Raw genomic sequence first — 24120 nt, 5'->3', positions numbered from 1 at the left:
AGGAAAAAAAAGTGTGGACGTGATGCAGATCATAAAGAGCAATGTCCAGTCCTCAGCCTAGCCTTCTAACACGTAGCGGCACCCGCGTCCCCTTCTCCCCCACCCGCGTCCCCTTCTCCCCTTCGATTGCAAGGCGCGGCAGAATCGCCACCTTCGTCTCGACCTTCGTACCCGGCCCGTCACGGAGCTCGAACGCGAAGTTCCGCACCAGCACAGACAGCACTGCCTAACACCCAAGACGAGAAAAATAACAAGAGAGATCAGTCAGCACGTGTGAATCGGCCGCCGTGATCCCTCTCCCACGTTCCTTGAACTCCGCGAGCGCGAAGGCCTTCCCGAGGCACTTTCTAGGGCCATCGAAGAACGCGAGCAGAGCGCGGTGCCCCGCCAGCTCGCGCGCGCGCGCGGCGTCGGAATTGTCGTTGGTGAGCCACCGCTCGGGCTTGAACATCTTCGCGTCCGATCCACAGACATCTTCTGAGAGTTGGATTGCGGCGATCGGCACGGTGACGAGCATTCCGTGCGCAATCGCGATGCGATCTACACTCGAGCCGTCTGCTGCGCGCGTGGGCGTGCTCAGGGGCACCACGTCTTCTTCCATGGCCTGTCGCAAGGGCAATCAGTCAGGCGCGCACAGCGGACGAGCAATCTATGTCATGATTCGTACAAGGCGGGTGACCTCCAATACCGGTGGGTGGGTCCGTAGCGTCTCTTGTACGACTGCGTCGAGGTACGGGAGGCTGTTTGTCAACTGATCCCATGTGGGATCGACTGTGCCGAATTGGGCCAACTCGTCGCGAAGCTTCGTTTGGATTTCTAGGTTCTTCGACAGCTCGATTAGTGCCCACTGTATCAATCAGCATTGTTTTTAGTGAGTGGTGTGTGCTGAAATTGTGAAAAAGCAAGCAGAACGGCGTACGGTGAGGCCGACTGGTGAAGAGGTGTAGTCAGAGGACGATAAACAGGAGGAGAGAAGGGAATGAGTCTCACTGGAGGTTGTCTCGTATCCTGCCATGATCATGCCTTTCATCTACAAGTGATGATATGTCAACATGCTATGAACGATACAAATAACTCGCCTGCGCCATGACCTCGTCCTGAGAGATCACCTCCTTATTCCTCTCCGCTTTTACTGTCCATGGCATCTCTCAGCTTTGCTGCCTGCCGCATGGAAAAGAGAGCGACGCACGCAAGAGCCCTATGACTGACCTCTCTAGATACTTCTCTCCCCCCACCCCGCGCGAGCGCTCGAGCATGACATCTACAATCTCGCCCATACGCCGGTTCAGCCTGTGCACCATGCGCCTGCGGTGCGTCGGGAGCTTCATGAGCCAGGGCACCACCGGGGCAAGAACTAATATTATCCCCTGTAGCGTGGAAGGTACGCTATTGCCGAAGGTATCTAGTATTGCCGCGACAGTCGGCTTCTTGCCCCGCAGCGTGTTGAAGTCGTGAGCAAAGCCGGCGAGGCCGATGCTGTCGAGCCTGCGCACATCCGATCAAATCACAAAAGAGGATAGCAACAGCGGTGTCGCTTACGAGACGTTGTTCATCCTATCGCATAAAAGTGTGAGATAATTCAGTCGAAGCGGCAGTCGAATGGAGATACCATGTCTGAACTTCGATCAAGCTCTCATCCGTTGTCCCCGCTTCAATTAACGCATCCCAAGCGGTCTTGACCTATATCAGGACCCGTGGTCGGGGTACCACTCAATATGAAAAATGGCCGGATCAACCTTGCACCCAGAATCGAAAAAAATTGGGGTCAGCTGCCGAATGGTGACGTTGCTGAGCGCAGGAGTGAGGGTCTTGCGCTGGCGTTTGTGGGAGTCTCCTTCGGCCGACAGGATTCTATTTCCAAGCTACAAGGGGCACCCACGGTGGACGTAGCATCTGTCGCATGAAAGAAGAGAGAGAGAGAGAGAGAGAGAGAGACGCGTGCACTCACCAGAGCCTGGACCGCGACCTTCAACTGTTTCATTTGTACGTACCCGTATGTGTCCCGTGCGCAAAAGTGTGCAATCGCTTTGGTATCCATGTCCATGAGTATGATCCTGCGCGTGCTGAATGCGGCTGGCAGTGCATACACATAGCCGTGCGCGTGCGACCAGCCTTCATACATGGATGCAGCGTCGGACGCAGCTCGCAAGATGTGGCCAACACCGAAGAGCCAGCTCGGAGAAGGGGGGCCAGAAAGCTGCGTGGTGCGCGCACGTCTGCGGAGGATCTTGAAGAACTGAGAGAGCCCAAAAATGGAAGAGGAGGGGGGGAAAAAGATTGGTAGGCGTGATGAAATTGCCAAGGGAGTCGAGGGAGTGGCTCATGCTGGACACAATGCAGTGGGGGAATTGTTTTGTTTTGTCTGCAACCATGCATGTTTATATATGCATACAGTCTTCCGACGGATATAATCCGTGTTCATCCCGTTTATGTGAGCGGATGACGGCTGGTTTGTCACAGTCGTTACGAGATGTATCGCTGCGAGGCGATTGGAAGCAGTGGGAAACGATTGTTCGGGAGGTCGGGTCAGTAGTGACACTTACCGTCGAAGCTGTTTTGGGATCCGACGGATGAGATCATCCGGGAGCGACTGCAATGTCAGTGGAATAACAAGAAAAAACTTTTGGACTGGCATCCAGTCATGCTTACCACAGAGACCCTATGTAGCATGACCTAAAAGACAAGACAGGATGCAGAAGCTGCAAAACATTTCGGAAACTTGCATATCAGCAAGCATTATGTGGTTCGTATGATGCAATATCATGTCCTTATGAACACGTGAGACGTGTTCAAGAACTGCTCGGTACTTATCGACTGTTTTGAAGGAGAAAATAAATGCAATAGAGAAAGACTCCAGTCTGTAGTGATGAGGATGTAAAATAAAGATAAACCTGAGAACGCTATGATGCGTGTGCCAGGGGGCCCTGTTCTCTCTCAGGTACCCCGAAGGCTCCTGAGGGCCTGTTGTCGTGTCGGAGATTGCCGGAGATATCGTCTCAGACTGCGCGCTGCCGCCGGCTATTGCCAGACATCGAAAACTTGGTCTTGACGTCGTCGACGTCGTTTCGAGCGGAACAGTCGTATCATCTCCCCTCAGTAAGGTCATGATAATCCACCCTATACACCAGGACTCGGACCGATGACGAGAGCGAACCAGAGTCAACAACGCTGGTTTCCTCCAAGCATACAGTGTCATACAACTCGTCGATCTCCATACCATCCCAATCCAATCATCCTCTACGAAACTTGTCGTCCTCGTTGCCTCATATCGGAAATAAATGCTCACCCATCGAGATCGACAGGACCGACGGCAAAGATCAACCAGTCGATGCTCCTTGGATGGCAGCACTGTCGACCAGCACCAACACCGGTGAGTGTGGGCGCTGTTCAGAAACAAGGTGAGCTCCACCTTCTAGAGGATTGTGCTGTCAGCGTGCTCGTCACTGGAGACAGTTGACGTGAGCTATTGTGCGACCACATCATGCTGAGATGCCGTGTGCCGGCGAGCGTTGCGTAGTATTTCACAACTTCACGTTGATTTTGGAGCGGTGATGTTCCGCTCTATCCAAGTGTTCTCACTCAAACGTCAACGCGAGGTCATGATAAGAAATGATCACCTCCGATTGCTCGATATACGTGAACTGATACAACTGAAAGCAACAACTGTGACTCGCATTCCGCCAGCCGCCTCAAACAGCACCCATAAAGTCGATGAATTCGCGAGGAGCTTGCCTGGCGGACCTCCCAGAACCATCAGCGCCGTTACATGTGAAAAGTAAACGACCCACCGGCGCAGGCGACTCGGCGCCTGCGCTCGTCCATCTACATCCTGGCTCGCAGCAAGCCAGCTAGCTCGATGCAATGCAATAGTCACTTAATGAGCTGGTCGACAGACAGCAGGGAAGTTGGAGGAGGCGAAGGGTGCGCTGCGTGGGACTATCAGCGCCGTTACATGAGAAAAGTAAACGACCCACCGGCGCAGGCCTGAGTGGCCTGCGTCAATCAACATGCATCTTGGGCCGCAGCCAGCGCGGTGCAATGCCATAGTCACTTGAAGAAGCTAGAAGGGAAAAAAAAAGCCTCGCCCGAAGGCGAGAAGGAGGAAAAAATTATGGTGCCGCAGTGTTGCGGCACCTGGGGAATGCGAGCCCATCCGCACTCGGATCCCACCCGTGCGTATAGATGGGTCGTCTTCCAACCCCAGGATATACATTCTGCTAGAAAACAAAAATGGCTGCGTGCCCGCCCACAACCGGTGCCCACCCGGTGTGTTTCGCAGCTGAAGCACGTACTTATGCCTGGGACACAACGCGAGGCCGTATGATCCCCGTCGCTGCAACCACCGGCGCCCTTGCCGCCACCTAGAGGCCAGACCCACGACTCTCCATAGCTCACCCGTCGACCAAGGTGGGTCCACCGGGGGCGGTCACGCGGCCCCGAAGGCACCGGCTCCAATACCACCCGGCTTTCCCTAGCCTTGGGACGGTGGGGCCCGACCGCACCCTGCAAGCGGAGAGCATCTTACAACGGGATCCAACCGATGCGCGAGCTGGACCTCCTGTGTGTAATGCAGCGCAGGCCGCCCCGAGGGGCGGGCTCGAAAGCCACGATGGCATCTAGAGGGGAGTGGATGGGTTAGAACGGATGTCGACGTGCGATCGGAGAGTAGCGAGCTCACCATTTTATTCCATGCATTCCTTTCATCTCCCTCGTGGAGGCATCTGAAAGGACAAGGCCGCGAGTGAGCAGCGGGTCTGAGAACGAGGACCAATCGACGTACATTTCCCAGTATCCTTCTTTATTCTGCGAGCCGACGTGTGCCCGAGTGTGAGTGCAAGGATCAACGAGAAGAGGCAGATGGACGTACATTTATATTGCCTTGATATTATAAGTTATAGGCGTAGGGTCTGAGGGGGCAGGCAATATCGAAGGCGAGGTTGGAGAGAATAGAGGATAAACGACGAACCATGTTTGGCCCCTCGCTAACAGGTGAGCCATGCCCATGTGAGTGGGGGTCATGGCTACTGTCGTTGATCCATGCCACAGGATGGTGGACTTGCCGACCATGTTATATATATTCTATGCACCGTCAGCGAGGTGAGGGAGGGTGACATACATACGCCGTGGTAGGTGGGCCACAGACCCTTGACGAGGTGTGGACATTGAAGAATTGTCTCCGGCTGGGCCACTAGGGGCGGATGCCGTGAGCGCGTTCGAGGTGGGTGGCATGGGCACAGGCATGCCGAAGGGATTGTGGTGGTCGAGGGAGAAGAGGCGATGGAGTCCAACTGGTGTGAGGGGGAGCCTTATATACAGGACGCGGAGACGGTCATGCCGGCGGACCTTCAAGAGAGAAGAGAAGCCAGTTCATACTCAGCCGGGTGGATTCGGAACATGATAGAGACGTGATAGAGAGGATAAGGGATCAGTAAAGTGGACCCACAGTCGATGGCAAACTGACGCCTGTGCACGGACCACGAGGAGGCAAGCCCACCCGCTCTTTTGTTCTCCCGGTGCTCTTTTGCAGCAGATAGCTTTGTTCTTCGGTCCGTCTCAAATGAGGGGGTTACGGAAGGGAGGAGTCAATGGCAAACCTCGAGCGAGGGCACGTCGAGCGCCACTCCGGATTCCGATGGCGGGACTGGCGGTGCACGCTACAGTACGGCACCAGATGGTTTGTCCACCAGCAAGCAATCGTGCCTCCTAAGAAATTAGCGATCCTAACGCGTTAGGACGCATTCTCTTCACGATCAAACTAGGCGAGAACGGCATCGGAGGGGAACCAATGAGTGAACCGTCGTCGTGGCGCCTGTTGAAGTCTGAATTTAAATTCGTCCCCGAAGAAATTAACGGTATCTTCCCGTACCTATTCACCTCGCCAGCTGGGGCTCCGTTACGCTTCTGTTGATGTAGGGCACCATCTAGTACCCTCTTGGACTGTCAATATCGAGCTTCAAGCCGGTTCTTGAGGCGCCTGGCTCACAAACGCCTGTCCCAGTTCAGCAGCGGATGCAATTTGAGCATCAGGCCTTGTCCGATTCTTTGTGATACCAAGGGGACTTTCAAGCCGTTGTAGAGTGAAATGGGGGTTAAACATTCATACAACGTAGTCAGTACGAACAACACTCAATGTATCAGAAGAAAAAGAGCGTGCGTGTTGTAGATCATACGAGAACGTCCAGTCCTGCTTACGCTAGCCTCCTGACACGCAGAGGAAACTGCGCTCCCTCCTCCCCTTTGATTGTTGGACGCGACATGATCGCCACCTTCGTCTTGATTTTCGTCTCGGGCCCGTCACGGGGCTCGAACACGAAACTGCGCACCAGCACAAACAGCACTACCTGAAATCCGCGAAAGGAAAAAAAAAGACAAAAAAAGAGCCCAGGAGGGGTCGTTCAGCACCCACGGAACCTGCCAGCCTGCGTCCTCTTGTACGTACCTTGATCTCAGCGAGCGCGAAGTTCTTCCCGATGCAGATCCTTGAACTATCGAAGAACGTGAGCAGATGGCGGTGCCCCGACAGCTCCCTCACGCGCGCCACGGCGGGCTCGTCGCCACTGAGCCACCGCTCGGGCTTGAACATTTTGGCGTCCGGTCCCCAGATGTCTTCTGAGAGGTGGATGGCGCGGATCGGCACCGTGATGATCGTTCCGCGCGTGATCGAAATGCGATCTGTCGTCGCGCCACCTGCCGCTGCGAGTGCAGGCATGCTCAGGGGCACCACGTCGTCTTCCATAGCCTATCGCAGGGGTGGCCAGTCAGACAAGAAGAGCGCACGGGCAATCTAGGCGATGATGCGTACCACGCGGCTGATCTCCCCTACCGGTGCATGAGTACGTAGCGTCCCGTGTACGATGGCGTCGAGGTACGGGAGGCTGTTCGCCAACTGATCCCATGTGGGATCACTTGCGCCGAACTGTGCCAACTCCTCGCGAAGCTTCGTCTGCATTTGTTGGTTCTTCGACAACTCAATCAGTGCCCACTGTATCAATACACATTGCATGCAGTCAGTGCTGTCCGATGTGATAAAGCAAACAGAATGGCGCACGGTGAGGCTAACTGGCGAGGATGTGTAGTCAGAAGGCACTCGACCATTGGAGAAGGGAGCGAGACTCACTGGAGGTTGTCTCGTATCCTGCTAACAGCATCACTTTCATCTACAGGTTGCGATATTTCAACAATCCGCGTGCGTTGCCGTGCACGATACAAACGATTCACTTGCGCCATGATCTCGTCCTGGGTCATTACTTCCTCATTGCCCTCCGCTTTCACTAACCGTTACACCGCTGAGCTCTGTTTCCACCCGCAAGAAAAGGAAAAGCGACGCACACAAGAGCCCTATGACTGACTTCCTTGGATCCTTCTCCTCCGCCCTGCGCTCGCGCTCGAGCATGACGTCTGCGATCTCCCCCATACTCCGGTTGAGCGTGCGCACCATGCGTTCATGATGTGTCGGGAGCTTGATGAGCCATGGCACGACTGGGGCGAGAACGAAGATGATCTACTGCAGAGTGGAGACCATACTATGGCCGAAGGCATCGAATACCGCCGCAACGGTCGGGTTCTCGCCCCGCAGCGTGCCGAAATCGTGAGCAAACCCGGCGAGGCCAATGCTGTCGAGCCTGCGCGCATTCGTTGAAAGTCACAGATAATAAGCAGTAGGGGTGGCACTTACGAGACGCGGTTCATCATATAAATGAGACAGTCTGTGTGAGCAACTTGAATTCAGGTGAAATCGGACTCGGAAGGAGGTACCAAGTCTGAACGTCGGTCACGCTCTCGCCCGTCGTACCCGCTTCAATGAATCCGTCCCACGTGGCCTTAACCTATTCGAGTACCCGTGGTCAACACGTCACTCGATAGCAGAAACAGCTGGATCAACCTTGTACGCAGAATCGAAGAAGATCGGGGTCAGCCGCCGAATGGTGATGTTGCTGAACGCGGGAGTGAGGGTTTTGCGCTGGCGTTTGTGGGAGCCCCCATCGGCCCACAGGAGTCCTTTTCCGATCTAGAGGAGGACACAGAAACGGTCGCGTTCGGAAGCGTAGAAAACGCCGAGCCAGCGTGCGCACTCACCATGTCCTGGATCGCGAGCTTGGACAGGTTGGATTTGAAGTACCCGTATGTGTCCCGCGCAGAGCAGTGTGCGATCGCTTTCGGGTCCATGAGCACGATGCTGTGCGTGCCGAACGCGGCGGGCAATGCGTACACGGACCCGTGCGCGCGCGACCAGCCTTCGTACAGGGATGCGGAGTCGGCCGCAGCCCGCAGGACGCGACCGGCCCCGAAGATCCAGCTTGACGAAGGTGGACCGGCACGACGCATGGTGTGCGCACGTCTGCAGAGGATCTTGAAGACCTGCGAGAGCCCGACGATGGCGAGGAGAGAGAAGAAAACACTGGTAGGCGTGAAGAATGTGCCAAGGGAGGGGCTCATGCTTGACAAGATGAATCTGGTATGCTTGGTTCGCCCCCAGCGATACAATCATATATATAAGAGCATGTGCGTCTACAACGTCCTTCGCATTGATGACATTTGTAAGAGCGCACGGTAGCGTACGGCCGCCGCTTTGTCGGATGAATGGATCAACATCCTCAACTGAAAACTTTCTGTCTTTGCGCTTTCGAGATGGAAGCCTGTGGAAGTATATGAAGCATTGTCAATGCCTGCCAACTGTCTTTCTGAGTTGTTACTCCCCTGCTCGAATTATGAGTGTCGTGAATCGGATACATATACCATGCCTCACCGCTCGGCGCTTGCATGTCAATGCTCCTTGAATCGTCCAGCGCTGTGCTGGCTGCCTGCGTTGCCGGTCTGGGTACGTGTCTTCTGCGGCTTGCTTGATCATCGTCTTAATAGATGTGAATCCAAGGCACGTACTTATCAGGAGGTATCAGGCGACTGATCATGGGGGTTCTTGCGTCAACCCTGAATCGCCAGTAATCTATATAATACGCTTCTCGAGCATCGCCAACATTCTATAATTGTATTCCACGGCGCCGTTGTGCTAGTAATACAAGCCTATGATCTCTCGATGCTGGTGAATCACCTACTCTGTATCCTTAGATTGGAGAAAGCGGGCGGGCATATACCGAAGGCAGACTTTGTCTCGATCCAGTAGTCTTTGTGCAGCAAGGACGCCTGGGGCTGCACTTCAATGCTGAGAACGATTGGGAACGACTGGCAACGAGGGTCCTGGAACCGCTTCAACTCAGCAAAATTTGTCGGCGCTTCAAGTTTTTTGACACTGTAACTGGAAACAAGGCGAATAGGACCCAAGCGAGAGATTGAACACAAATAACATATCGCTCGGTGTATCATCAGTGTTGACGCTTTGAAGAGCGGGGAGCGAGCGACGTGTCGGGTGGCGGACGAAATCGATGTGATTGCCAACTTCGGCTTCCTATTCACCCACGAAAAGCCCGGTTTGGATGTCCAATTTGTAAGGTTCAGAGCGAAAGCGTCATTCCTATCGAGTTTTATCTGTAAATCCAAACGCCTGACACTGTCGCGTCGACTCGTCGTCGCCTCTCACCCAGGTCACAACACTTGTTGCACAAGTCAGATTGCACGACGCTTGACCTGGTCCAGGGATACGAGTGGGTGCCGTTACTGTTGAGTCATACTCAGAGAGGGTCGTCTCGCTAGGTATGTACTTGGTCCTGTAGCGCCTCGCCAGGTGTACATATCGCCGTCTCAGAACAAGCCTCAGCAGATTCCTGTGACCAAATTTTGTCCATCCGACTTGTCTCCTTTCCATTTTGAATTACTCCTCCACATCATCGGCCATCACCAATATCTCCAGGATTTTTGACAAGGATAGGACGGTACGATGTTGTTATCGAAGTGAGGGAATCACCGTTTTCGATCGGACTATCAAGAACTCATGCCGCGATCCTTGTTGAATTTACTAGTGCCCTGGATTATTGGAAACAGGCAGCGAACACACGTATCAGCGCACTAGACGGTCTTTTCGCATCCTCTGGCCCCAGCAAGACTGTTCCAGACTTCATCAAGATCATAGACGAGGAAATTACCGCATTATTGATGGTCATTACCTCTCTTCGTGTGCGACGGAACAGATTGCCCATTGTCTCAAGTCTGCCTCCCGAGCTGTTAGCACGAATATTCTGTTTCTCAGCAGCAATCGATACACCTTCGTCTCGAGCCTTGGGATGGATAAGGGTAACTCATGTCTGCAATCAGTGGAGGCAGGTTGCTTTGGACCATCCGGCACTTTGGGCGAATGTCAGCCTCGAGATTGGCTCTCGATGGTCTGAGGAGATGATTCAACGTGCAAAGCTAGCACCGTTAATCATCCAATCGAACGAGGTTGTCAGTGAGACGGTTGTGGGAATTCTGCACTCCCATCTAGCTCGCACAGCGGAACTCCATTTGTTCGGCTGCAAAAGAGATCTCGTTCACATTGCGGGAACACTTACAACCTCGGCACCATTAATGGAAAAGGTGGTGATTTTTTCTCTGGATGAGCGATGTGTGCACCTCCCTGTTGATCTATTCGGTCATCATGCCCCACTCCTTCGCTCAGCGTTCTTCCATGGATGCAGCATTCCTTGGTCCTCTCCGCTGCTGCGCAATCTGTCCTATTTGGACATCACACTTCCACCATTGCAGCAGTCCAACATGGACGTGGCCCCTTATCTTCCCTCGCATGAAGAGTTCTTCGATCTACTGGCAAATATGCATCAACTGGAATCTTTATCCATCGAGGAATACTTCCCTCGGTACCTCCCGGAGGCGACTGCGTCCAGTCGAATGAGACATCCCGTCATCAAACTACCTCACCTATCGGCCCTCAAGCTGGTCGGTCAATGGTCTGATTGTGCCCTTGTTCTCGGAAGCATTGAAGTTCCCGCAACATCGAGAATCATTCTTGACTGCCGTGATTTGGATAGCGATCGTTTCAACAGCATGCTTCTCCCGATCCTTGCGCGACACAGCGGCAAGACAGGAGATACGTTGCCCATGCGCACCCTTCTTATGAATATCCATGATTATGGAAGCGACTCAGTCATCAACATTGTAGGGTGGACCACATCCGATGTTGTTGATTTAGCAAAACTGTGGTGGAATGATACAGCATCTGACATTGGCCTCTTGTTCCAAATTCATCTGCGCTACTCCTCGCCATACAATCTGGAAGGCCAAGAGAGCCTCGATGTGATCCTGCAAGCTCTTCACATCCAGGAAATGTCAATATTGTTTTTCCGACTTCAGACGCAGGTCCCGGAAGGCTACCTCTCGATTTTTGATCAGCTGGAATCAGCTCAGCGCTTGGAGCACGTAGCTTGCGAAGCTGACGCTTGCTCCGTTTTCTCCACCGCGCTCGTACACACGTCAGAGAGCAGGCCTGTCAACACTCGTAGTCAGGCGGTTCTTTTCCCCCGACTTCGATATGTCAAGCTGTCGGCTAACCTTTTAGACATTGGAAGGGAACCTCGCAATCACTTCGATTCGATTGGCCAGGTGATTCCCGTGGATGAGCTGGTGGAGATTCCCAAACGGCGTGAAGCGCTGGGAGTTCCTTTGGAGTGCCTGGAAATCAAAATGTATCCAGACGCAATACATCTGGAATACCTAGATCAAATCAGAGCAGCTGCTAAGAACACCGTGATTAAAGTGGTGGACTGGTACTGACAATGGAAGCATCGTCGGATAGGCTTTTGCAAGGGCGTGCCGCCAATTGGCAGGGCTAAGGGTGATTGAGACATCGAGTCGTGATTATGGTTTCGCAGTCCAGGTCAGATCATACCACGTGGAGGCCGCCAGGATCTAGTGTAGGTGTTCAATTGTAACAAAGTGTATAGCGAAATGTGATATGGGAGATTGCCAAAATCAAACGAGACGTTTCAAACTTGTGTGGCAGACACAGATTCTCCACAGCGCCGTAGTGTTGAACATTCCGAAAGTTCAGGTGAGCCGCGCTGGCCCTGAACCGCACACGCCGTCTGAGTCCAAGATTCAGAGGCCGCAATCGGCTTCCGCATCCAAGTCACCAACTCCTGCCGACTCTTAGCGAGCAACATCGTCGCACTCTCAGTGTTTCGCGAAAACGACTGGTCATGTACCCAGAGCCTTCATCTCTCGCATCCCCAGCTTGCCCAGCGGCCTCGTCTCTCTAGATGCTGCGCTCCGGGCATCGCTCAAGGATAAGGCAGCCCTGCGCGAGCTCTTCGCAACTGACGAGACGCGGGCCTCCACATCGGCGAGCACAGCGTTGGCCAGACTCCCTCGAGCTTACTGTCGCGACCCAGCGGCACTTGGCCCATCGCCCCGATGGCGGGTTCGGCAGCATGTCGAGCACCGTCAAGCCACCGCAGAACGCCTATTGCCCCGCGCGTCCGCAGGCGCACTTCACGTGGAGGTGCCGAGGCTGCGGAGGGCGTTCAACACGCTGCCCTGATACCTGCTGCACATGGAGTCCAAGACGCTCGCCGCGCCATGCACAAGCCTGCAGATTCCGCGGAGACAATGCCGCTCTGCGACGGTGAGCTTGGCCTCGAGCTGCCGGACGGGGTCCCGATCGCGACCCACAGCGCCGCGCCGCGCAGCTCCTAGGCTGGTCGCCAGGTAGATAGTGCTCAATAGTGAGAAGACGGAGAACACAAGCGCAGGACGTCGTCGACGGCGGTGGCGAAAGAAGACAGGATGACGAAGCGCCGGCTAGCCTAGGAGATCACCCGGCGTTCTATTCCTCATCAGCAAACTGGGAAGCGTCTGTACAGAGCTGGACAGATGCTCCAGAGCCCTAGATGCCCCTAGCAAGTCCCCGATTAGACAGACACTATGACTTCTGGTCAGTGTCTGGACATATCTGTCCAGATGCACCATATATGGAAGTGATTAGATAATTGATGTCAATAGATGACCGCAAAAATTAATCTGTACTAAGCAAGGATTGAACCCAGAACCTCTTGAACTATTCACTGGCTAAGAGCAATGTGAGTACCAGAATTATCCACTCCACCATATGGCCATGATATCTTTTGTCAACAATTAGCTTATATCGCACTTTTTGGGACTTCACAGAATTTGAGATGCCTAAACCCTGTGAGGTGTCATCTATTTTCGCATGTTTAGCATCTATCCATGGAAGAATGATGGCATATGATACATCATTCGAATGCTATGATACAGGGAAGTATCCCAATACCACTCATGAGCTGAAATCTAACAGATAGCATCAATGTCAATTAAAATCTTTGAAGTCCAACAAATGTATTTCTTGATTTTCCAGTACTGTGGGAATCTTACATACTCTGCCTTCCGGAAATGTGCTCCTAGTCAACTTATTGATAGAGCACCTTATCTGCCCAGATCTGGCCATACACAGATATCTAGCCAGATATCCCCAGATGACCTAAGCATCTAGGAGCATCTGGGGCTCTGGGACTGGCTGGGACCGGTTACAGGTTTGCTGATGCTGACTGACGCCTGGGCTGGAATCGGTCACTCGATGGAACGTAGGATGTAGGAGCATGTATCGGACGCCGTGGGTCTTCTTGTCTGTCCCTACCGCGGCGCAGTCAGTCGAGCAAAGCTGCTTCACGTGCAGTACGAACGTGGCGTGTTCGTCACGGCACAACGCGTAGAAGGCCTTGTGGACTCGAGTTACATCAGTTGCTCTCTAGCTTGATGTATGACAAGTGAAATGAACATATAGACTGTTCATACTGCCTCACGTCCCCTGCTATCCCCGTTATTCCTGTAGATTTGGATGAAATCGTCTGGGTCCAAGGGCAGAAGGTTCCGTCCTACTCAGCATGGCCTGTCGAACAATATACTTAGCACTAACCTTGCCGAGCCGGGTCCTTCTTGGTATGTACGTTTCACAGATTACTTGATCATCGTTCCAATCGAAGGTAGGAGCTAGGTCGAATTTGGTAGGATGCCTCAAGACCTCATGGCTTGTCGCGACCATTCTCAGGAGCGGAGCGCCGTTGTATTGCGCGAATCCAGTCACATTCAAGCCTAGAATTAGAGAAATAATGCTGGTATATGAACCATAATGGACTTCCCTCCAGTCCCGAAAACTTCGTACGACATGGGACTATAGATATGACTCGGGTTCCCGGAGAAAACCCTCCCCCGCGTTGCACAATGAGAAGAGCGCGGCGGCATTCGGTCTCAGCGAGGCTTAGTCGGAACCGCCATACATTGGACAACATCGATTGAAAGGGCCTGCATGACTACGTCGAGGAAGTCTCCTACTGAGGTTCTATGGAGCTTGCTTCTGTAGGCTGGCCAGAGTGGAATAACACGCGTATGGAGTTCTCAATGCGAGGATGCAGCTCCAGGGTACATACCCCTTGCCGCTGGGAGAAGCTAGCGAGCAAGATGACACAAGTCCCCGAGACATTGAGTGCCTGTGCCAGAGAGTGAAGTCAGGAACAGCAACAAGTAAACGTTGGGGTAGATTCACAGAATGAAATTTGCATGCATACAGGACGAAGAAGTGTCGGACTCGAGCTACAAGGAACTCGTCGAGTGCACTCGGGAGTCGAGGCGACTCAGGCAAGACGAGCTCCGAAAGCATGTCACAGACATCGAAACGGCGCAACGAGGTGATTAGCTGCACACGTCCTGTATCACGCTGACTCTTCCGAGTTTCCACGGCGCACGATGTGCTCTTGATGCACGGTGAGCCGTTCAGGGTGCAAGGCAGCTGACGCGCGTCGGGAGCGGCGGGAGGCGGACGTCTCCAACCGCGTGGGTACCTCCTTCCTTATGCGGCCGCGACGCGCTCCGCGCCCAGCGCTCGCTCGCCATGCTGCCCGACGCGTTCACCTTCGGCAGCCTCTTCAAGGCCCTCCAAACGCCGCACCGCCGCTTCAAGACACCCCCCAGCGCGCGCGCGCTCACCGTGTCGACGCTCAATGTCGCGCTGCGTATGTTCGTGCTCACGGCGAACTACCCCGCCTCGAGCATCGCGCTGCCCGCGTTCGGCGAGCACGGGCTCGCGCTGGACGCGAACAAGTCCACGTCGTCATCGTCACTCTCATGGCACACATGCGCGTCGACCTCGTGTGCGTCGTGCGAGCACGCGCCGGGCTTCGAGCGCTGGATCGACCGCTTCCTCAGCGCAGGCGCGGCCGGGATCCTGCGCGTCGACAACATCTAGGACGAGATGATCGACGACCTGCGCGCCTTCCGCCAGTGGAGTCAGCATCGACAAGAGACAGACGCGGACGCGCGGGCGCAGGCGGTGGGGCGCGCGCCCAAGCCCAAGTTCCCCGAGACGTTCCGCATGTTGTCGCGCTTCGAGGTGCTCGGCGTGACCGAGGCCCCTGCGAACCCTCGGTGGGACATCCACTCGCTCACGCAGCTGGGAGAGACGTGCATGCGGCCCGTGGACGCGCTCGCGCTTGCGCTGGAGGACGCGGCGCAGGACATGGCACCCGCGCTGTCGCGCAGCCTGCAGAGGAAGCTGACATGCGTCGAGCGGAAGCACGCGGAGCGCGTACGGCGGCTGCGCGAGAGCGAGAGGCTGGCGGCGCTAGCGGAGGGTGTTTCAGGTGACCGCGTGCCGTGTGCCGATCTGTGTATCGCTGACGCGCTGCGCGCAGGGCTCGACCAGCGTTGCCGCGATCCCCCCCCCACACGCTCTTCGATTCCTGGCAGAGCCACCGCCACCCTCCTGGGATGCCTGTGAGGTGTTTTACTCCCGGCATCGTAGTGCATCTAACACATTTGACATACGTGCCTTACCATGCGTGTCGCCTGTGGCCTTCGATTCGCAGCCTTGAGGCCTGAGGGCTCAGTGCACGTATAGCTGCGAGCCGACCCGAGGCCGTGAGCGCGCTGGCTTACGACTGAGAACGGGACGCAGAAGGCGACCATCTACCCCACCGCTCTTGTACATGTGCTCATACGTATATTATTCACGACTCTCAACCTTGACTCATGCCAAGACAAGTTCTGTTACTTTCCCTTGACTTCCAAGGCCTGAGGTTCTGACCCGATCTGAGTGTTCGCAATATACCATGTCTTTATTCGGGACGATACATCTGTTCATTACATGCACATGCGGCCTGTGCGGCTGAAGACCGCGAGCGTACGACTCGTATCTCGGCCGCCGCGTTGAATATCGCCCGAGAGCACCCAAAGTGTATACAGGAGTCAAATTGATGATTGAAAGCAGCGAACGTGGAAGAGACGGAGGGAGACTGTCCACAACTATCAGCATCGTTACATGAGAAGAGCAAATGACCTACTGGCGCAGGCGCATGGGCACCTGTGTCCGTCGATCTTCATCCTCACTCGCTTACTGCGAGGCACCACGGTGCGATTCAAACCTAGAAGGTGAAAAAAAAACTTTGCCCGAAGGCAAGAAGGAGGAAAAAATTATGGTGCTGCACTGAGGCAGCACCTAGAGAACGCGATCCCATCCGCTCCCGGATCCCACCCGTGCGTATAGATGGGTCGTCTTCCAACCCCGGGATATAGAACCTGCTAAAAAAACAAAAACGGCTGCGTGCCCGCCCACAACCGGTGCCCACCCGGTGTGTTTCGCAGCTAAGGCACGTACTTACGCCTGGGACACAGGACGAGGTCATATAGGCCCCGCCACTGCAACCACCGACGCCCTTGCCGCCACCTAGAGGCCAGACCCACGACTCTCCATAGCTCGCCCGTCGACCAGGGTGGGTCCACCGGGGGCGGTCACGCGGCCCCGAAGGCACCGGCTCCAATACCACCCGGCTTTCCCTAGCCTTGGGACGGTGGGGCCCGACCGCACCCTGCAAGCGGAGAGCGTCTTACAACGGGATCCAACCGATGCGCGAGCTGGACCTCCTGTGTGTAATGCAGCGCAGGCCGCCCTGAGGGACGGGCTCGAAAGCCACCAGATGGCATCTATCTAGAGGGGAGTGAAACGGGTGAGAACAGACGTCGTCGGAACGGCGGAGGATCGCGAACTCACACTTGTATCGGATTCCTGTCATCTCCCTTTTGGAGGCATCTGGAAGGACAAGGCCGCGAATGAGCATAGAGTACGAGAGCGAGGGGCGGTTGACGTACATATTTCCCATTATCCTTCTTTATTCTGCCAGCCATGCGTGCCCATGTGAACACAAAATTCGATAAGAAGCAGATGGACGTACTTTATATTGTCTTGAGTTTTGTACGCTTATATGCGTAGGGTCTGAGGGAGATAAGTCATTGAGGACAAGGTTGGAGAGATGAGGTGATGAGCGACGTACCGTGTTAGGACCCTCGCTAACTGAGCCATGCCCATGTGAGTGTGGGTCATGACTATTATCGTTGATCCATGCCACAGGATTGTGGACTTGCCGGCGATGTTATATATATTCTACGCACGGTCAGCGAGGAGAGGGACGGTGACATACGTACGCCGTGGTAGGTGGGCCACACGCCCTTGACGAGGCATGGGCATGGAAGATTTGCCTCCGTCGAGGCCACTAGTGGCGGATGGTGTGAGCGGATGCGGAGTGAGTGGCATGGGCACATGCGCACCGAGAGGATCGCGGCAGTAGAGGGAGAAGAGGCGATGGAGGGAAACTGCCATGGGAGGGTGTCTTATATACAGGACGCCGTGGCGGTCACGCCTTCGAGACAAGGGAATGAGATTGGCACTCCGCCGGGCGGATTCGGAACGTGATGGAGGCGTGTGGAGAGGATAAGGAATCAGTTTAATGGACCCACAGCCGGTGGCCCACTACTGACGCCTGTGCACGGACCACGAGGAGGCGGTCCCGCCGGATCTTTTTTCTTCCGGTTCTTTTCCAGAACATGGCTTTGTTGTTCGGTCCGTATCAGATGAGGCGGTACAGGAGGGAAGAGTCGATAGTAGACCTCGAGCGAGGGCTCGTCGAGCGTCGCTCCGGAGTCTGATGGCGAGACCAGCAGTGTACGCTGCAGTATAATACGCACATGGTGTGCAACAGCAGCGATGATTTTCGCCTCAACATCTATCAGCTGTGGTCATAACGCGTTGGGGCGCATTTCTCTCAAGACTGTCGCAAGCGAAGACGGCGTTCAAGGAGAGGCCCGTCGTCGTGGCGCCTGGTCGAGTCGGAATTTCAATTCGTCTTAGAAGCATGATGCACGTGCTGCAAAGCCAGGACCTCCGCCACCGTGCGTGGGCCGCGCTGTCCTACAGGGATCACGAATCTGTTGCCGCATCTGCCACGCTTCCTCCATCTCCTCCTCCGGGCCAGAACACCTAGCTGGATTGGAAGGACAATCTTCTTTACACGCTGTTTCTTATTACCCCAGTACCTCATGGTGCTTCTCGAGAGTCATCAACCCTGCGCACTCCGGCACGTCCTGTCAAAAATCTGACATGAAAAGTCTTTCATGATTTCTTTGTGCGTGCTAAAATGGGACTGGATATCTCTCAGTGGTAGTTGAGCATCTTCCAGCCTACTTTAATTTACAACCCGGCAGGTCATTGTCAATTGACTCGACGGCAGTCGGACACGCTCACAGAGGTGTAAGTACTGCTTTCCTATGTACCCAAAACATCCTCCGAATATTGTTGAGGAGATATCCATCGCACCATCAAAGGGCTCTTATACGCCGCTCAATACTACAGGGCCCAAAAGCTTATACAGAATCTTGCCACGATACACGTTATTTTACTCTCTTTCTACCGCTCGTGGTCAACCAATGCCATCCCCACACCGATCTCACTCCTGTGATCAATTCTTTATTATCTTGCAAGCTTTCTTGTGACCCCCACGTTTCCAGTCGCTGGAAAGGTAGGATTTTATCGTCAGAAAGGGCTCACTGATGCAGCCATGACTCACTTCTTCTGGCATTTTTCGTTGCAGTAGAAAGCTTCCGGAACACGTCTGTAGAACATGCCGCGGATTTTTGCCATGGAACCCACACTCCCTCCAGCTACAGAAAAGCGGGGAAGAGGTTGTCGATGCAGATGCTGCATGGCCAGACATTCCGCTCGTCGTCGGTGAAACGTTCCCCCAAAACGCACTCTCCTCTGCCTCGATGATGCCTACGCGGGCACCAAATTCCTCCCAGGTCTTGATCGCGTACGCGAGCGAGGTAGCACGGAGATCGATCAATGTTGGGTACCACACCCGGTGTAACGCGCTCATCAATATGGTGTACAGGCGTGAGCCGCTGCCTGCGCGGCCCATATCTTGGACTGCGGACCCGTAAAGGCTGGCCAGATATATCCATCAGTCTGCAGAGACCGTGAGACGACCCGCGGTATATTCTGTGGCGTGATCCACATACCTAGATCATCAGGGAAAAAACACTGCTTTGCTCCAAGCGCCATCGCGTGAGCCATTAATTTCATCATGTCATACTCACCGATTAGAGCCACCAGATCTCCAGTATCGCAATACACGAAGGCCCACCTGGAATGAAACCTTTTATCAGGACATCGAAGCACAATACATCGTGTTGGCCTGCATGCTCACGATAACGGAATCGCGGCCCATCGCATGGTAATCCAAGCTACATCCTCGCTAACCCGCTGCTCCCGCCCTTCCAAGGCTGGAAACATCAGCTTGTAGGTGCTCGGCTCCAAGAATAAGTGCTGTGCGGCCGGGTGAGATGCGAAGTGTGCCAAGACGTAAAAAACACTCGAGAGGTCGTGGCCAGCGAAGGCATCATTCTCGAGATCATGATGGAAGCGCTTGATGAATGGGCGCGGACCAAACGTGTCAACGACCGCTTCTTGCACTAGCCTGTTCCTATCCTCCTAGGACGATGCTATTGTCAACACCATCAGACCGTTGATCGCGGTGTCTTCGAAATTCATATGTGGCGTATATTGCCAAAGGTCGATCGCGACGTGCCCGAGCTTTGTTTCGGTGAGCCCAGGAACCCGATCTCTGACAGAAGATCGAAGAGCGAAGCATGACTGCATCGACTAAGGCGGCGCGCGGTGGGGCCCACCTCCAGTACATCATCATGATCCAGTAAAAGTTAAGATATCCAAATACCTCCTGAAACGTCCTCGTGTCTTCCGGTTCCCCCTGAAGAAAGCTACGCCTAGCCCATATGAAGTCCCACAACTCCCCCGTTTTGGCTATCAGCTCATCTGCGATCCTCGGGTTCCAGCGGGTGATGTCCACGTCGTCTACTGCCACCTGAACAAGCATGCCATGGAGACCCCAGACGATACCTATCAAGTAATTGTATGGCCACCGTCGCAAGGTATGTCTGAGCATGATCGACTCGGAGGCTAAAACGATCGGAACATACCCCGATGGTAGTATGATAGATCTCATCGGTCATCAGTATCTCCACGTACAGATGGTGTAGGCCGGCTTCAAGCAAAGCATTCCACTGACTTGGGATCGCGTTGTTTCGAATCACGTCGTTCTGGATCACGGTCATCAGCTCGATAGCCAGCACTTCACGCTGAGGCGATTTTTGCTCGTGAAGAGATCGCAGAAGAGCAGGGACCTCTGCTGGCCTCGCCTTGATCATTTCGTTGCAAGTGCCTTCAGTAAGTTCGCTCCGCACATGTCCTTGGAGAGGCTCTTCAAGGAGCTCGTGAGCTGACATTGTTCAGATATTTCTCAGTGCGAGAGCGAGAGAATGATAAGTCACATCGTGGGCGAAGCACACGAGGCCTGATAAATGATGTCGTACATTTCAGCCTCCCCTAAACCTTCTCGATAAGTGTCATACGGTACTCTCTAGTCTTCCTGAACCTTCATCGGGATTCGATATGCAATTTCGAGGTCACCAGCCAGCAACATCTCGATCTTTTCAACGCGCTGAGCGATCACGTGCAGATACACGTTTGCACACCTAAGTCTCTCGCGTTCATCTTGCGTCTAAGATATATCTGAAATACAATTGTCCGAATGTATATGAGTTGGCTACAAGGGTATAGAAATGTTACAGAAGATGGGTAGTGTACATATGGATTTGCTTAGTGGCAGGATAGTAAATGTTCATGGATGGACTATGGCCTTCGGCCGCGCGTCAACGCGCCAATTGGATCTGTCACTCGTTGTGTTATAGTATATCGGACACAACTCCTTCCACGCGTCTTTAACAAACGTTTGTGAGTATGTATCTTCATTGCTGCGAGGAGGATGGTCAGCGCACCGGGAGATGGATCCACTGCAGGAACATTTTCCACATCTTCTGCGAACACAGCAGCAAACCCGCTGTTGGGTCGGAGGCGTGAAGAAATCTATGAGACAGCGCGGTGGTGTAAACGAGGGTATAATTGCTTACGCGTTGAGGTGCCAGTCTATGTGGCTATGCGAAGAAATAGAGTCAGCGGGCTATATCCAAGCATGAACACAAATGTCGATCTCACCAGTGGAAGAACCAAGGCCCAGGATTATCTGTAAAGAACCGAATCGTCACAAAGTCACCTTTTTCTCCGATGTTGACCACATCCCGCCTGACGGGGTTTTCAAAGTTATACGAGCTATTTTTAGCGCTACGGACGACAGAGAAGGAGTGCTGCATCGCGCGATCTATTTAAGCGATTGTGGATTGTCCTGATTGGAGTAGGTACTCACGCCATGCAGGTGAACGGGATGCTGTGGCTCGATCAGTACGCAATTCTAGAGATGAGGTGTGAAAGACACATACTCCACCACCAATGACGCCGCCTGGAATGACGAGCTCCACGCTTTTGTTCGCTTCCAGCGGGATGATGTTTTTGTGGGGGATCAGGTCCTGCGTGCGGTGCGCCCCGCTTAAGATCTGGAGCAAGACGGGAACATCGGGAGGCTGGAACGGCGCGCCGTTGACAAGGAAGAGGCCCTTCTCCTCCTCCTGGATAAGCACAAGACAATTATTCGTGGAAGTTGAGAGAGAGATAGGATAAGGTCGTACGAAGGTAACATTCAGGGTGTAGTTGATGTCGGCGCCGCCTGGTGTGGGTAGTCCGGGCTAAGCACATATACTTAAGAACAATAAGTTAGCACAGGCAGTTGACGTACTGCACGTGGGCGATCGCGAGCCTAGCAACGATTGTTTAGATATCAAGGATTTAGCCTCACAAAGTACGCACATGGAGATCGGTCTCCCTCATTGGGCGTTTGCTCTCGACGTAAGGCGCCGTAGGGTCCTCGATCGGAGCGCCTTTGTAGCGTAGTATGGCAGAGTTTCGGCCGTTGTCGAAGCCTGGGCGTATGGTGTTGGGTTGCGCGCGGATCCCTTAGAATTGGGGAGCATGTTCAGTTCAGGAGAGGCACTCTGAGATGCAGCGAAGCCTACAGTAGTTGTCTATCTTCCTGTTTGCCTTGACCTAATTTTTTTGAGACGTGAGAATCGGTTGTAGATAATGCAAGCAGGTGATGACATACGACGACAGAGTATCGCTGGCCTGATCGAAACATATTGGTCAATGATCAAGACAGAGAACAAGATTTTGTGTATCCTTACCAGCAAATATTGCAAGCGAATCTACTGTCAGCGGCAGAGTCGGATTACCATCGGCCTCGATGATTGTCATATCATGTCGATCGATGGAAAACACCCAAGTCGGGTCGCACGAGATGGAAATCAAACGAAAGCGATATCTAAAGATCTGTCAAGCATCTAGGGAAGAAACTCTGAGAGTAGAGCACTGACGTCTTTCCACGTTCTACCCCAACGACCGCCAGCGGTGTGTCTTGGTCATCGTTGTATCGGCCTAATCCATTGATCAGGGTCGAGGTGGGTGATCTGTGTGTAAATGATGGGTCCAGAGCGATAAACTCGTATGGCTGGGGAGTAGGAACCCACGGTATAGGCGGAGCGTCATGGGCGAGGTAGTGGTACCAATCAGCCAGTGTGATGATAGTGTTTTCTTTTGTGCATATGGGTCGTCGTCATCATCAGCTCTAATCGTGAGTTACGCGAGGCACACACCGTCATCAACATCATACATATGGCGGTATGGGTCGAGAGGATCATATATGACCAGAGCGCCTCTCAGTCCGTCGCAATACTGGTCCCTCACATGCGAATGGTACCAATATGTCCCCGTCTGCTCGCGCGCATTGAACCTATACTGGAAGCTGTGTTCCGGAGTTATGGGGCACTGTGTAACGAAGGCAGGCCCGTCTGCCCAAGGGGTAGTGCGCTGGTCGATGCCGTGCCAATGCTGCCCCGCATACACGTCTTTCTTAGTCGCATCATACCAGATTTGACAATGAGACTCACAATTGAAGTGGCAGTATCCATTCTGGGGTCCGTTAGGTCGTTAAACACGTTGAGTTCGAAGGTTTCGCCCTTCGTCGCTCGGATGACGGGGCCCGGAAACATACCGCCCGCTAGCACTGCACTGATGAACAGAATCGGCTTCAACAAGGTATGGTTATGATTATTTTGAAGAGGAAGCACGCACGGGCGATTAAATCCATCTGGCGCGATGTTCCTGTTTACAATGTGAAGATCTGCAATAGGCCCAATAGCAGCACGGACGCTGTATGGGAGCGTGCGCAAGGTGGCTATAATGATAGGAATGTAGTGAGATCGTAGCATGGTGATGAAGAAGGAGAGGAATGTTGACGAACCTCGAACATTTCATGTGTCCGGCGCAAACGTCAAGTTGCAACTGCTCTCGAAATGCGGTCGTGAACCAAGATGTGGTGGCCGAAAGAGGCAGTTCAGTTGCCATATATGGATGTCGGAGTGTGGGAGATGGTGCGCCCCGAGCACTCGAACATCTATACTAGTGTCAATTCTACCGGTGTATACAGCAGATTCTGTAGGTCCGTTGATGCCAAGCGACATTGAAAGCAAAGAGGCTGTGGCAGATGGTTATGGACGAGTTGGAGCGCGGACAAGGTTGGTGATCATCAATCTCTTTCTTTTCCAAAATCCTCCACGGTATCCGCGCTTCATCGAATCTCCTCTACCTTGCCTTCTAAAGCGCATCGTCAAATCAAGAAGCCTTTCCTCACTCTCTCAGTCATTAGAATTGTGGGTGCCGGAGAGACGTCTCTTTGAGAGGAATTGCTGCTGCGGGGCTCAGAGATCCATATGTGCGAGTTGTCGTGTTCTCGTTCTAGCAATACATAGGCCTTTGTGGTCTCGTCGTAAAACTTGTGACTATTTCATCTAAGGCAAACTACGTGAAGCGTCATCAGGTTGTGGTCTTGTCGACTGCCACTGAATATCAAGGTTAAATGGGCTTTCGAGTCA

General features: G+C 53.7%; 11 protein-coding genes across 11 annotated transcripts; 3 read left to right on the top strand and 8 right to left on the bottom strand.

The window, feature by feature from the left end:
* Positions 1-52: 52 nt before the first annotated feature.
* Positions 53-2580, bottom strand: cpm101 (cytochrome P450 monooxygenase 101; the record flags this gene model as incomplete). The annotated part of the gene is made up of 12 exons (XM_009546067.1): positions 53-222; positions 304-604; positions 668-847; positions 920-1030; positions 1092-1132; positions 1190-1485; positions 1540-1554; positions 1610-1680; positions 1737-1862; positions 1949-2236; positions 2393-2478; positions 2544-2580. 12 exons carry the CDS (start codon positions 2578-2580, stop codon positions 53-55), a joined length of 1722 nt encoding a protein of 573 aa, XP_009544362.1.
* A 1025-nt stretch (positions 2581-3605) lies between these two features.
* Positions 3606-4334, top strand: HETIRDRAFT_142519 (uncharacterized protein). Its single transcript, XM_009546066.1, has 2 exons — positions 3606-3926; positions 3975-4334. The coding sequence occupies exon 2, from the start codon at positions 4112-4114 to the stop codon at positions 4322-4324; it is 213 nt and encodes a 70-aa protein (XP_009544361.1). The 5' UTR covers positions 3606-3926; positions 3975-4111; the 3' UTR covers positions 4325-4334.
* Positions 4335-4391: 57 nt separating this feature from the next.
* Positions 4392-4616, bottom strand: HETIRDRAFT_313164 (uncharacterized protein; the record flags this gene model as incomplete). The annotated part of the gene is made up of 1 exon (XM_009546065.1): positions 4392-4616. The coding sequence occupies one exon, from the start codon at positions 4614-4616 to the stop codon at positions 4392-4394; it is 225 nt and encodes a 74-aa protein (XP_009544360.1).
* Positions 4617-5079: 463 nt separating this feature from the next.
* On the bottom strand, positions 5080-5289 carry HETIRDRAFT_314211 (uncharacterized protein; the record flags this gene model as incomplete). Its single annotated transcript, XM_009546064.1, has 1 exon — positions 5080-5289. A coding segment is annotated over one exon (210 nt), but the record flags the coding sequence as incomplete, so codon positions are not given.
* Positions 5290-6188: 899 nt separating this feature from the next.
* cpm102 (cytochrome P450 monooxygenase 102) lies at positions 6189-8436 on the bottom strand (the record flags this gene model as incomplete). The annotated part of the gene is made up of 12 exons (XM_009546063.1): positions 6189-6341; positions 6440-6739; positions 6803-6982; positions 7049-7059; positions 7118-7157; positions 7219-7271; positions 7330-7479; positions 7525-7622; positions 7676-7706; positions 7742-7826; positions 7883-8008; positions 8077-8436. The coding sequence occupies 12 exons, from the start codon at positions 8434-8436 to the stop codon at positions 6189-6191; spliced, it is 1587 nt and encodes a 528-aa protein (XP_009544358.1).
* A 1611-nt stretch (positions 8437-10047) lies between these two features.
* On the top strand, positions 10048-11658 carry HETIRDRAFT_314475 (uncharacterized protein; the record flags this gene model as incomplete). The annotated part of the gene is made up of 1 exon (XM_009546062.1): positions 10048-11658. One exon carries the CDS (start codon positions 10048-10050, stop codon positions 11656-11658), a length of 1611 nt encoding a protein of 536 aa, XP_009544357.1.
* A 2583-nt stretch (positions 11659-14241) lies between these two features.
* HETIRDRAFT_116880 (uncharacterized protein) lies at positions 14242-15673 on the top strand (the record flags this gene model as incomplete). Its single annotated transcript, XM_009546061.1, has 4 exons — positions 14242-14319; positions 14468-14585; positions 14675-15045; positions 15143-15673. 4 exons carry the CDS (start codon positions 14242-14244, stop codon positions 15671-15673), a joined length of 1098 nt encoding a protein of 365 aa, XP_009544356.1.
* An 838-nt stretch (positions 15674-16511) lies between these two features.
* HETIRDRAFT_382367 (uncharacterized protein) lies at positions 16512-17507 on the bottom strand. Its single transcript, XM_009546059.1, has 5 exons — positions 17223-17507; positions 17124-17164; positions 17041-17065; positions 16943-16981; positions 16512-16879 (listed from the first exon to the last, which is right to left on the bottom strand). The coding sequence occupies exon 1, from the start codon at positions 17488-17490 to the stop codon at positions 17278-17280; it is 213 nt and encodes a 70-aa protein (XP_009544354.1). The 5' UTR covers positions 17491-17507; the 3' UTR covers positions 16512-16879; positions 16943-16981; positions 17041-17065; positions 17124-17164; positions 17223-17277.
* Positions 16619-16964, bottom strand: lep10 (lignin medium expressed protein 10; the record flags this gene model as incomplete). Its single annotated transcript, XM_009546060.1, has 2 exons — positions 16619-16875; positions 16943-16964. The coding sequence occupies 2 exons, from the start codon at positions 16962-16964 to the stop codon at positions 16619-16621; spliced, it is 279 nt and encodes a 92-aa protein (XP_009544355.1).
* Positions 17508-18615: 1108 nt separating the features above from the next.
* On the bottom strand, positions 18616-19142 carry HETIRDRAFT_314425 (uncharacterized protein; the record flags this gene model as incomplete). The annotated part of the gene is made up of 2 exons (XM_009546058.1): positions 18616-18735; positions 18792-19142. 2 exons carry the CDS (start codon positions 19140-19142, stop codon positions 18616-18618), a joined length of 471 nt encoding a protein of 156 aa, XP_009544353.1.
* A 1779-nt stretch (positions 19143-20921) lies between these two features.
* On the bottom strand, positions 20922-23457 carry lcc18 (laccase; the record flags this gene model as incomplete). Its single annotated transcript, XM_009546057.1, has 17 exons — positions 20922-21019; positions 21079-21140; positions 21211-21234; positions 21296-21444; positions 21504-21524; positions 21577-21762; positions 21823-21879; positions 21930-21950; positions 22001-22146; positions 22207-22237; positions 22296-22315; positions 22375-22511; positions 22564-22656; positions 22717-22780; positions 22843-23077; positions 23137-23257; positions 23321-23457. 17 exons carry the CDS (start codon positions 23455-23457, stop codon positions 20922-20924), a joined length of 1602 nt encoding a protein of 533 aa, XP_009544352.1.
* Between the last annotated feature and the right edge of the window lie 663 nt (positions 23458-24120).

The sequence above is a fragment of the Heterobasidion irregulare genome (assembly GCF_000320585.1).
Source record: "Heterobasidion irregulare TC 32-1 unplaced genomic scaffold scaffold_03, whole genome shotgun sequence".
Taxonomy (NCBI): Eukaryota; Fungi; Basidiomycota; class Agaricomycetes; order Russulales; family Bondarzewiaceae; genus Heterobasidion; species Heterobasidion irregulare.
Note: the sequence above shows the minus strand (reverse complement) of the source record. Positions and strands in the feature narration are given on the sequence as shown.